This window comes from Phyllopteryx taeniolatus, chromosome 2, assembly GCF_024500385.1.
Source record: "Phyllopteryx taeniolatus isolate TA_2022b chromosome 2, UOR_Ptae_1.2, whole genome shotgun sequence".
In the NCBI taxonomy this organism is placed as follows: Eukaryota; Metazoa; Chordata; class Actinopteri; order Syngnathiformes; family Syngnathidae; genus Phyllopteryx; species Phyllopteryx taeniolatus.
Genome location: NC_084503.1, coordinates 40,494,777 through 40,508,336, shown reverse-complemented (window position 1 = coordinate 40,508,336; position 13,560 = coordinate 40,494,777). Strand labels below are relative to the sequence as shown.

General features: G+C 39.2%; 1 protein-coding gene across 15 annotated transcripts in view; it reads right to left on the bottom strand.

Annotated features, from left to right (window-relative positions):
* herc1 (HECT and RLD domain containing E3 ubiquitin protein ligase family member 1) overlaps positions 1–13,560 on the bottom strand; it is a 198,312-nt gene that overhangs the window by 66,791 nt on the left and 117,961 nt on the right. For 13 of the 15 annotated variants that reach the window (XM_061766250.1, XM_061766248.1, XM_061766249.1 and 10 more), the window contains exons 36-42: positions 13,011–13,094; positions 12,118–12,677; positions 7,192–7,822; positions 6,636–6,903; positions 6,115–6,325; positions 3,671–3,837; positions 2,828–2,944 (exon numbers count right to left, since the gene is read on the bottom strand). In XM_061766250.1, the coding sequence (XP_061622234.1) occupies positions 2,828–2,944; positions 3,671–3,837; positions 6,115–6,325; positions 6,636–6,903; positions 7,192–7,822; positions 12,118–12,677; positions 13,011–13,094 (2,038 nt within the window). The remainder of the gene's footprint in view (positions 1–2,827; positions 2,945–3,670; positions 3,838–6,114; positions 6,326–6,635; positions 6,904–7,191; positions 7,823–12,117; positions 12,678–13,010; positions 13,095–13,560) is intronic. The other 2 variants (XM_061766253.1, XM_061766259.1) reach the window with 1 other exon arrangement.

Here is a 13,560-nt window from a genome sequence, read left to right as displayed (position 1 = left end):
CAATACTGGCCACTCAGGCCAGAGTAGCATCTGCTCCATTTGCACACTGATTGAGCAGTATCTGCAACATTTGCACAACCAACATTGTCCCACATTATCGCACTACTCGTCACTTTAAACCGCATACACTCCTTGAAGTCTCGGCGCCCTTTGCACAATGGTCATTGCACCGGACTATTGCAATATTAGTCATTCTAACTGCTCTAAGTGCTAGAGGACTCTGCATCTTTTTGCACAATTGTCAAAAAAATAAAAATAAATAAATAAATAAATATTTACCGGCATTACCAGATAACTAGCAACCCCTTACTGCTCAGTGACTGTTTTTTTGTCAATGTCTTTATGTCTCCAAAGTGTTCTCTGTCAATTGACTGTCTGTTGTCGTACTAGAGCGGCTCCAACTACCGGAGACAAATTCCTTGTGTGTTTTTGGACATATTTGGCAAATAAAGATGATTCTGATCAAAGAGTCCTTCTCTTCGTTTGAACTGACAGCACCCAAAAGGTGGGATCCTCTCTCTGGGAAACCAAGCTGGGACAGATCAATGGAATGCGAATACAGCGATGAACTATTTGCTTAATATCCAAACATGCACGCAAGGTGCCACTCACTGCCGTTTGAGAGTACTGCAACCCATGAACTTCCATTCAGTTTTTAACTGAAAATAAAATATCCGTCTTGATATTTAACAAACTCTGCAGAAATATTCAAAATGTATGCCTTGAGGTCTGTGTCAGTGTGCCAACTTTACAGGTGTGGCTGCGAGACTTTGAGAACTGTCTTGGTTTGAAGCCAAGCAGCATGAAATGTGATTGAACCATAAGAAGTTGATTTGCCTAAAGTTTAAACAGTCATTCTATATGCTTGATCTATGAGTAAAGAGTACAAAGTTGGGAGTATTTTATATTATGATTTATATACCCCTTTTATGGCAAAGTTTGTTGACTAAATTTGAGTCGATGGGTGTGGTCTTGTCCAGGTTTCTCCGTCCCTCTTGAACACGCCCCCTGGGTATTTAACCTGCTACTAAAAGTACCAGGTACACTTCCAGCCAAGTGTGATCACTCTGAAATTGCTAGCGAGTCCCTGAAAATGCAGGAAGAGAAACGGTCGCAACCTCCCACAGAATGCGTGAAGAACAACTTTTCCCTTTTTCCACCTGTTTGTGTTTTATTTTGCTGCATCTTTTTCTTCAACCAAACCTACCTCCTCGCCTCCTGAGTCGCGCTCAGAAAGACCACTCCCAGACACCAGCTGATCTACGTTCGTGAGTAGACACTGCAATCTTCAGGATGTACAAGATTAGAGTTTTATTAATTTTGGGGAAATTACTAGTTTCACACAAAATCCCAATTTTGCTCTCTCTCGCTCTGACTCAACGCATTAAACGCTCACATTTCCATTTTTAGCCTAGCAACACACGATGTCCTATTTCCCTTTTTTTACACGCCTATTTTTTTTCTTCTTTCACCAGTATTAGTGTTATTTTCTTCCTGTAGTTAGCCTCTTTGTGTTTCCCTATAGATGCCTCGTAGATTACATTAAATATTCTATAAAATTCCACCCTTGGTTGTGTTTTGTGTGTGTTTTGACTTTAAGTAAGCCTCTGTCATCTAGAGCTCGTATTTCATAAAATGTAGCAACCTTTAGCTTATGAGACTGATAAAAGGTTTGTCTTGACTGATAAAAGGTTTGTCTTCGCTTTCTCCTAAATTTTATACATATAAAAAGTGACGTCGTTCCCTTTACGAAACAAACTAGCTTGATTTATAACACTAAGCGTCAAATCACGCTAAACCAGCAGCAACACAGGCAACGCTGCTTCGACAAATTTATATCTTAAAAAATTCAGTTTTATCCAAAAAACAATATAGGTTATAATAGTGACACTTTATAGTATAGTACATTCCTTTGTCCACACCGCCTATGCAGTGTCACCAGTTGTTTTGTTTTTTTCCCCCCTAAACATTTGTCTTTTTGGAGGCGGGGGGGATTCTACCTTAGACAATATATAAAATATTACTAATTACTGCCACTTTATAGTATTGCACATTCCTTTTTCCACACCAGCTATGCAGTGAATTTGGTCTCCACTTCTGCCTTTGGCGTCACACCTAGATATTGGGTGTGACATATTAAATGTATAAATGGATATTATTGGAAAAGACTGCCAGTTTCATTTTCATGAGCAAAAAAGACATAAAATCAACGTGTTAGTGAAATATGGACCATTAAGACCCCATACTTCTTTTATCAGTCTGAATTTTTAGTTAAAAAATTATTTACTCTTATTGCATATATTTCTATGCTGCTGCTTACAGGACACTTGGACACACACACTAGCTTTTGTTTGTTAAAACTGACCACACTATGTTTTGAAAACACGCACGCACGCAGACACTCACACACCACAGACATACTGATAACATTCAGGGTAAGAACAGGTAAGAACCAGTTGGATGCGGAGGTGCTGAGGGAACAGGAACTGTTATCTGAAAAGGAGGCGTAGCTTATTCGGCTTCCAGCTCTCACGAGAGAAGGAAGAGAGTCCAGCGTGCTGTATGATTCTACTCGACCAAAGCTTTTGTAATTAATAAATACTCAGACAAGTCTAATGTCTCAAGATTCTTATTTGGGGACAAGATCACCAACCAACCATTAAAAGAACCAGGAAGAAGGAATTCCAACAGGACTTTTTTTCTTGCAAGGCCGGCTGGGCAAATCACGGGCTTTGCTTGGAATTCCTTACACTATTTTGTACTTTAATAATGACTATGATTATACAATGAAATGCAAGAACAGCCAATTAAGTTGAGAGAGACTGACCAGTGGCCTCCAAAGCTTTGGTGATTTGGCGCAAGGAGAAGCCCATTTCCAGCAGGGGTACAGCAATTGCAGGAGGGGGTGGAGATGTTGACAGCCTACTGCTGGGGTCGGAAAGAGCTGGAGCAAAAAAGAGCCATCATTAGTGAGTGACAAATATCAAGAAATAACAATAAGTACAGAAAGATTTGACATTTCCAGTGTGTGACATTGCTGACTGCAGTCTTTTCAAACAGTGCAAGTGCAGTGCAGTGCACTGTCAAATGAAGGGCCTATTTAATTATTAAAACTAGGGCTGTCGATTATAAAATAAAAAAAATAAAGATGAATCACACTTGAATTTTGATTAATCACTATCAATCACAAGTGCCAATTAGACAACACAAAGTACCACATTTTGCTAAGATTTGTTTTAAACTTAAAATGAAACGAGAGATCAGTGCTGCACTATATGCAAATTACCTTTTTTTTTTTTTTTTTTTTTAAATAAAGTCCCTTCTGGGTGAATTTTGAAGCAAAATTTGCCGCTGAGCACACCAATCAGTGTCTCCTCACTTGCACTGGCGCAAGCATTGACCTGATCACTGACCTCATCGCAACCTGCACTGCATTTCAGATATCCATCAGCGGTTAAGGTAAAGAAGCATGTGTGGTCAAAATAAAATATGTGAATAATATGAGTTAATACATGCTTACTCCAACATTTTTTTGTGATTAATCATGAGTTAACGTTTTAACTTTGACAGCCCTAATTAAAACTCTTCCAGCAGTCTTGATACTTACAGTAAGGCTTTGTATTTCAACCAAACAGTGACAGGTAAAGTCATGTAAACATGGCATACTTACAGGTACCAGACCTGTTTTGCGGTCTGCTCGGCTGTGAGTCAGGGGAGGTCAGGCTCTGTCTGCGACCGACGTCATCAGAAGGCGATGTTGGTAGAGATGACACAGGAGGTGTTTGTGCTCGTCGAGTTGGAATCAAGGCGGTTGTTGGGTAGCTGGAGAACATTTGCCTGTGCCAACAGAAAACCACCTCAATTTCATGACTGAAATTAAAAACATCCATACATCAAAGCTTCTTAAAATATTAATACTTTATTGATCATTGGTTTCTGGATCGGACGTTGATTAATTTTGTTTAAATGAATGACAATAAATAATAATAATACATTCTAATAATGACTCTCCGTAATTGCGTTTTTATATCCTAAATGTAAATTTTGTCATAGTGGATTGTTTGCTGTAGTATTAGAGAGGCTCCAACTACCGAAGACAAATTCCTTGTGTGTTTTAACATAGTTGGAGAATGAAGATGATTCTAATAAACCATCTTGTTTGAACAAAGACAAACTACTACTTGTGTGTTTCTCTATACATCCTTGGTAGGGGAATCAACTTATTGATTGAAATATATCCGCTTCTGATACCATAGATGCCGCTATGCCCCCTTTCAGCATCATATTATTGGACTTTTTCCACAGTTGACCGATTACTCAGTGTAAGAAAAAAACACAATGGCCACTGAAATCACTTACAAATAATTTAAACAAATGTATTGAAATTAAACTAATTAGTGTGAGGCATTCCTTTGTTTTCATTATTATTTTGTTTAGTGTTTTTGTGGTACAAATTAATATAAAATAAAAACTAAGTATTTAAAAAAAAAAAAATCAAATGAAATTGGCCTGAATAAAATTCCATACCATTACCTTACCATAATTTTTCTCCAAGACCGTTTCAGTAGTTTGTAGGGGTTTTTTTCTTAGTTTTTTATTTATTTTTTTAATAATTCTGTTGGACCCAAAAATAAAGCAATGCCTGACTTACATGAGTTATTTTTTTAGGAAGGGTCTTGTCCGTGTGTGTGTTCCGCCAAATAGGGCTGCACGATATTGCGGGGGGGAAAAAAAACAGTAATTTTTTTAACCCTGCGATATATAATGTGATGTCAAAAAATACAGGATAACATACATGTAGCGTGAAAACCAGCACACATTTCGCTTTTTCCCTCTCTAGAAAAACTATGCTCAGAAGACCACAAAAGTATACAGTCATTTGTATCAAGTCCACCTGTATTTAAATACACTGTAGTATTGAGCAGTAGTCAGACATGAAGTTTAAATTACTTATTTTCATGCCCAAATTATACTGTAGTCATTAGGACATTCCTAACCCCATTCATTTGTTTTTCATTAATCTGTTAATTTACACCTGTGTTTTAACATATGCATTAGTATTTCTATATTTGAGTGCATTACTTTAAGCAAATCACGTTCTGTACACCTGAAGATTGTCCCTTCAATAATGCCATAATGCTCACTCCCCTCCTCCCAAGTGTTGTCTGTTGTGACATGCGTTCGTTTGTCACATTCTGGAGAGAGATACAGTAAATGCAGGCCTGTAATTGTTTCCTGTGCCCTTGTGAAGTTATCATACAAAAAAGAGAGTATATAACACTGGACTGCTACATGTGCGTTGTTTGATGGGTTATAATTTACTGTAACATCAGTGCTAATCTTATTAGCGTGTGCAACCAAGTCCTTCTGCTGGTAACTTAATATTACAGTTGACTGGCTCCATAATCAATACACCAACATTGCACAGGACCCTGCGATGTGACTACTGTGCACACGTACATTGCGAGGCTCAAACGATATATTGTGCAGCCCTACCGCCAAATAAAAGAGGTAAAAACGACAAACAGTGATTTGGACAGGGTTGATCTATTTAGTGTTTTGTATAAAGGCAGACGGTACTGCCATATGCTGCATTCACCAAGATCTTCCCGCTATATAGAATGTATTCTGCTTGCAGGAGAAACTGTGGTCCAAGTGCAATAGTCTTTTCCATGCTTGAAATCATATTCTCTATCTGTGTTATCTTAACTATGAGAAATTACATTTTTACAATTTGTATCAGCCTAAAATGTACCTCGACATGTATCTTTAAAGTAAGAGTTGGATTAACTGAATTGAATTTCCAATTCAAAGTTATGTAAATGTTCTGACAAAGAGTTCCAGCCCACACAGGAGCAGCCAGGTAAGAGAGATTATGAGCGAAATAGGGGTTGCACTGCTAAACTGAATTTTATTTCTGTGCATTGTTCAAAGGTATATCAACAATGAGACTGTCATCTCTCAATCAAACAACCAGACTCAAAATCCATATTGTGTTCCACAGCCGGATTCAAGTCCCAAAACCCTTAAAGCTCCTTAAAGGACTGCTACTCCTTGATATGATATCATGAAAAGACTTTTGAAATGACTAATATGCATAGCATATGACCTAACCTGAGAAGACTGAGGGGCATGACCCCTGGAGACTCTGAGGCAGGGACGGTTTCAGTGTCCGTGACAGGTGTGGTTGCAGTGGTGGTATCTTCTAGAGAGGAGCTCATGAAGGAAGTGGTACTAGAGGCAGAGGGGCTGGTGGTGACTGGTGTCTGTATCAGCTGTTCACCCTCTGCACACTCGCCTTCACTCTCTGGCTCAAGTCTTACACCTAAAACAGATACGAGGACACCTGTTATTTCGACTATCTGCACAAAATTACGTCTCTAGACAATATTAAAGCAGTAGTAATAATGAAGTTAGAACAACACCATGCTGATGACTAAGATGGCAGAAAATAGTGCAGATGTTTCGCAAATTTTTATTATAAAACAAAGCAATCACGTATACATTGTGTGCTTGTGTAGTTTATTTGTTTTTTACCTCATGCATTCACATAACATGATGATGGCATTAAAAACTTGACTATCAAAAGCAGTGTCTTGAATGTCCTGATCCAAAACAAATGATTATTTTCTCACCAGGTTTAACCTTTATCCCAGTGGATTCTTCCAGCAGCCCATTGATCACAAGCTTGTAGATTATGCCCTGTGCCCTCTCCAGGTCCGACAGCCCCAAAGCCCGCTTGATAGGGGAGCGCCAGACTGCCCGCTTCACCATATGACGCATGAGAAATTGAAGAGCAGCCCGCATTTCCATCTCTTCTTGACATATTGGGGATGTGGCAGTCGTGCTTGCACTGGCATTGGCATTAACATCAGCATTATGTCCAGTGGATTCTGGTAACACCTTAATGGAGATAACAGGTTTGAATTTAATCACTGATTTGAAATCAGAATGGGAGTATGTCAAAGTCTACAACACGCCGTCAGGGAGAGAAATCCACACTCGACTAAACTGTAGAGCTGACTGTAGGCAAACTGTATTGACTTTGTCTTTAAAACTACCTTCTTACACTACTAAGATAATCAGATGAGAGTGGTTTCACTGGATTAATCATTTCATAAATCCAAATCTGAATTTGAAATTCAACAGTGAATGAGTTATTTTGTGAGTGATTCTTGTTAGCTGCGGTACCTTTGGTATAAGTAGAAGCTCAGCATACTTGCTGCAGCTAAGCAAAACACTGAGGGTCTTCATGGCTCCCAGGTAGAGATAGGAAAGTTGAACCGCGTGGAACTCCGACTGGGTAGCAATAAAAGATGGATATGGCTCATGGCTACGGGAGCCATGCTCGTGGCTTTTCTTCCTGGTCCCCTCAACAGGAGCGTGAAAAAGTGTGTCATTTCCACCAACACCACCACCACCGGCTGAGGAAATGTGACTCTCTGACTTGGGGACCACATGTGCCTTGACCTCATCCAGACTATGAGACACACGCAGGTCACAGGTAGCAGGAATTGGAACTGCTCCAGATCCAGTGCAAACATTGTCTCTTAGTTCATTATGGTTGGGCACATCATTGTCTGCCTTGTCTTCAGTACTGGTCGGCTGGTCATGACCTGTTGAGTGTGCGTTCCGATGCCTCTTGTCGTGGCGCCGTGCACTGAGCTTAGCAGCTGTTTCCTCATGGATGCTGGTAAGGTATGTGAGATCCAACAGGAGCGAGGCTGTGAGGCCACGGAAACGTGTAACATCGAAGGGCAGAGGCTCACAGGGCTCCAGGTTGTACAATGGAGTGTCACTAGGCGACCAGAAAGTTGGGAAGCTTTAATTGAAGTGAGTCGAGAATTAAAACAAAGGAAGGAAAAACAAAGTGAGGGAAAAGGGCCAGAGAGAAACATGAAGACCAATGGAAAAATGTAAAGGCAGGGCACAAACTGAGCCATTACACATGCATGTAAAATAATAATAGATTAACAATGATGAGGAAGGGCAAAAAGTGAAAGTGTCATACAGAGAGGATATAAAGAGAAGCAGCTACAGAATATTTAACAGAAAAAAAATATACAATTAATTCGACCAGCTGCCATGCCCCTGATAACTACATACTTTTACAAACAAACCGGGATAAAAATTACATGCTGTTACTGTACAAATGTGTCCTTATCATTGGGTAATAAAAACTATTTCAACCATTAAAAATGTAGTTATTTAAGTAAACAGGGTATATGATTGTCAGATACTTGCAAGTTATTTTAGTCGCAAAAAGCAGCACAACTGTAAATTGCTGAAACCCAAAATTTAACTTGGAAGACTATGAAAAAACATTAAGGATGGGCATTTTAGGAGAAAAAACCCTAAAATGATTTATGAAATATAGGTAGAAAAATAGAACATACATTGACCAGCCACAACATTATGACCACTTTCACAATTACTGCAATTTCTCGTGTATAATGCGCACCAATGTATAATACGCACCCCCAAAGTTGACCTCAAAATTGTGGAAAACCCTTCTACCAATGTATAATGCATTTTTACAATGCATGATTTTGCTTCTACCCATATGATCAAAAACGAAGTATCTGTATTTTGTTAATTTTTTCAAATAATCTGAAGTTAAGCACTTTATTTGAACACCTAATACTTTTTATTTACTTGCTCTTATTTTGAAATTCACAGCCCTACTTTTATTTAGTGAATGAGAAAACACACAGTTGTGCTCATATGTTTGATTACCCAGGCATAATTTGTAAGATGGGTACAATTCTTTAAAGAAACAAAGGGCCAGGCAAAATACATTTAGTTTTATTTTAATGGGATTCAAATTAAACTGTCAAGCATTTCAGAAAAGCATTATCAAACAAAACATAACCATAAAGAAATTAATGATGGTTCTTGTTCAGTCATCAGTCGTATTTAAAAAAACAATATTTCACAAATTCTGCCAGGGTATGTAAACTTATAAAGCACAACTGTACATATGCAGTCTTACACGTAGCCCTGTCAGATTGGAATGAAAGTGTAGGCTACACCTTTTTCATAGCCTCCAGGTGGCGCTGGCATATTAGCATGAAAGTGTACACCTTTCTCATAACCTCTAGGTGGCGGTGGCATGTTGAAATTAACGTGTACCGCTTTTTCATAACCTCTAGATGGCGGCATACATTTATAAAATGGGAAAGTCTTTTTCATTTTCCCCTACACCTATGTATAATGTGCACCATTGATTTGTGAAATTTTTTGGGGGGGGGGGAAATTTGCATTATACATGAGAAATTACGGTAATAACATCCAATAAGAGCAACTCTGATATACACGTCCTCGCATTGCAGAGACCTGGAAAACCTGATCACATAATTCCAGTCTACATTATAGAATTGTTTGACGATATAGGAGTATATGTTATGCATACATGTACCATTTCAGGAAAGATCGATCAGAGCTTTTCCTCACGGAGCAAAAGGGGAGAGTGTGTTGGCTAACAAGTTATTGTAAGTCATCTTCATAGTAACGCAGGAGAAGCGCTGTGTACTAATAACAAGGTATGGTGAAATGTTCCCGCATAAATGGGGAAGTAAAACTGGAATAAACTGGTTTTAACAAGCTAAAGTGAAGCTCAAAGGAGGAAGTGAAACTTTTGACAAACCAAGGACCTAAAACAGAGTGAACTGGTTCTTTAATGCTCCTATTGGCCAAATAAGAAGCCAAGAGGGCGAAAAACGCCCCTTGTGATGGCAGTCCTTTATAAGTCAAAAACCTCTGCTTTTAGTGCTCTTTGTTTCCCGTCGGCCAGCATCTGAGGTACGACAGTAGCTCTTATTCTCCCATCTATCTTTGTGTGAGATGCAGGATTAGAGCGTCAGCTTCTAAAAAGATTGCTTGAAAAATCTTTGACATAGATCAGGTAAAATTAAATAGAGGACTCAGTCTGCGTCCTGAGGGATGAGTCCTTGACCTCACTCCTCAAAACCCATTTCTAATCTTAATACAATTTGGAAAAACAAGCCCACTGGAGGATGCTTGTGGCCTTGCTAAATACTATTTATTAAAGTGCCTTTTTCTGATTATGGAAATATTTTCCTTCCTTTTATTTTAAGAATGATAAGTGCAGTGTTATCCATGTTAGCAGACATAACACGTTATCGTCAAAGTTTAAAAATATTTTACTCCTAATCTTGAAACGTTGTTTCGGCTATAATTTAAGTAACAACAGGTCCTGACAGTAATACCAAGACCGTACAATTATCCTAGGTCATTCCAAGTGCAACAGGTCGACAGGGAGAGAGCAGCTTTAAAGAAGCGTTGTTAGAGTTTCACCTGACATCCGCTAAGGATACTCTGTTAAGGTGAATCTTAACTTAAGCGGGGCTGACACTTCACAAGTGGCTGTGAGAACCTAGGCGAATCTCTCCCGACACCGGCTTAAGCCGGTCAGGACTCCGTTTGTGCAGGGGAGCCTGTGATAAGCTAGATCTGATACACAGCACATACAGTCGCCTCCAAAAGTATTGGAACAGCAAGGTCAATTCCTTTGTTTTTGTTTGATACCGAAGACATTTAGGTTTCAGATCAAAAGATGAATATGAGATATATATATATATAATAAATATAGATACATAATAATAATAATATATATTATATATATATAATATATAATAAATAATATATAAATATAATATATTCAGGTCTTGTTTCTGGGGGTTTCTCCCTTCAGTGGATTTTGCCAAGTACAGAGATGAGCCACAAACGTTTTGGAACAAAGTTTTCTGGACTGATGAGACTTAGATTAACCTCTCCAAAAGACCAAACTATGGAGAAAGAAAGAACGTTCTAATGATCAAAACACACAAGCTCATCTGTGAAACATGGTGGGGGTAATGTCATGGCTTGTGATTGCATGGCTGCTTCTGGAACGGCTCACCGTCTTTTTTGATGATTTAACTCATGATAGTAGCAGCAGAATGAATTCTGAAGTCTACAAAACCATTTTGTCTGGCAATTTAAGGAAAAATGCATCCAAACTAATCGGGAGAGGCTTCATCACGCAACAAGACAATGACTCAAAAAGTGGAAGGTGTTAGACTGGCCAAGTCAATCACCGGACCTTAACCCAATAGACCATGTATTTTACCTCCTGAAGAGGAGACTGAAGGGAGAAACCCCCAGAAACAAACAAGAACTGAAAGAGGCTGCAGTAAAGACCTGGAAAAGCATTTCAAATGAAGAATGCAACAGTCTGGTGAAGTCAATGGGTCACAGGCTTGATGCAGTTATTGCAAGTAAGAGTTATGCCACCAAATATTAAATGTTATTCACTTTAAGTTAATCATGTCTGTCCCAATACGTTTGCTCACTTGAAAAGTGGGTGGCTTCAAACAAAAGGTGCGTTGTTCTGAGTTGTTTAACACGTCTCGATGTAAACACCATGAAATAAAACCTGGAATTCTGAACTTTTGTCGCATATTCATGATTTGATCTGAAACCCAAATGTCTTCAGTATACAACAAAAGAATTGACCTTGCCGTTCCAATACTTTTCTGTACTATGTATAAAGTACTGCAATATTTATAAAACCTAATTCAAAATAGTCTTGCAACAAACTTTGTTCTCTTACTATTAACTAACTGCTTATTGGCCCCCCCTTATCCAAAAGCATATTTTTAATACTTGGATTTGTGGAGATGGGCATTATTTAGGTCACCAGCTCTTGTGTTCTGCCAATCATGAATGAATGTGACATACTTGGACTATTCTCCGTTTTAGATAATGTTTGTAGTGTTTAGACGAGAACAATAATGTCATCGGCCACAAAATAAAATATGCATTCGGAGATAACTTTTTTCTTCGCCATAACAATGCTGTTGTATAAATGAACGGCTAAACAGTTTTCATTTTAAAAACAATTCTGTGTAAAGTGCACCTTCTGCTGGTTGCTGCAATACTGACATCCACAATGCATCCATTGCATCAAGATAGTAACTGAAGAATATCGTATTGTTAATGTGAATCCTAACTCGATCCGCTGAAACTGATCAAGATCACTTTATTATGCCCATCCCTAATACATACAGAAATTAGATATTAGTATAATGGATGTCAAACAATAAAAATAAATACCTGATGGTGATCTCGGCCTCGTCCCACTGCACCTTGGCTGAGGTACTGCCTTCTTTCACCACTCCAAGCAAAGTTGCATGGCGTCCCGTCTGCTTGTGAACACATCGACCACCAACACGGAGACCTGCATCTGCCCCCCCGATTACAGCCAAGACTGGCCATACCTCAGAGCAAAGTGTTGTCAAGAGGTGGTCTGAAAGCTCGCCTAAGCCATGTCGTCTTCCGTGGCGCCCCCTTTCTTCCTCAGTCCTAGTAGGTGTTTCTTGACTTTCTCGCTGAGTGTCATGCTCCTCCCGGCTCTGCACTGAGCGACTCTTTTTCAGCCTCTGACCACTACTGCTAGCAGAGGCACTTGCTGTCTCTCTGAAGCAAGGCTTGATTTTTTGAAGACGTTCAATCATGGTTTTGTTAATACGATGTGTCCAGTCATTAGTGCGGTGTAAGATTCGGATTAATTGTGTGGTGGCCTCAGCCAGGACAGTGGACATGGGGCTACAAATTGGGTCTCCGGCCAAAAGGTCTCGAGGTGGACCTCGCATCTGCATGTCACAGATCTTAACCTAGAAGTATTTAAAGAATTAGACAGTGTAAAATAACACAAAAAAACATGCATCTATACAGCAAATATATCAATAGAACACAGAAGGGTATGAGATTATTTTACTCATTGTACATGTGAAACAATCCAAATCCTCACTGCCCCACCTACAATTACTAACTATACAGGAGAATTTGGTCACGGAAATAAAAGTAAGAATCATTAGGTACACTACAGTAATTTTGAGCTCAGTGACACAGATGTCTGGAAAAAGAATAGGCAAGATACCAAAAGACGGGAAGTCCCTTATCTTTCTCTTATGTAGAATGCTATCTAATGTGCACTTTTCTCTTACCTTTTCCCCTGGGTTACTGCTATAAAACATCACACAGGGGTAAAGTTCTGTGGCATCCACATCCTCAAAGGCTAACTTGGGTTCCTGTGGAATCAACATAGCAGTTAGGGAGGGGGGGAAAAAAAAAAAAAAAAAGATTTTATGCATTCCTTATTTATATGCATGACCATTTAGTTGTAAGAATAATAAAGCTCCCTTTAAATTTCATTAACATGAACTGCGAAAGGAAATATAAATAATCATTGTTTACATTGCAGTTTAACAAACATTCATTCATTCATTTTACGTACCGCTTATCCTCACTGGGGTTGCGGGGGTGCTGGAGCCCATCCCAGCTGATTCTAGGCGAGGGGCGGGGTACGCTCTGCGCTGGTCGCCAGCCAATCACAGGGCACATATAAACAAACAACCATTCACACTCATATTCACACCTACGGCCAATTTAGAGTCTTCAATTAACCTAACATGCATGTTTTTGGGATGTGGGAGGAAACCGGAACACCTGGAGAAAACCCACGCAGGCAGGGAGAACATGCAAACTCCACACAGG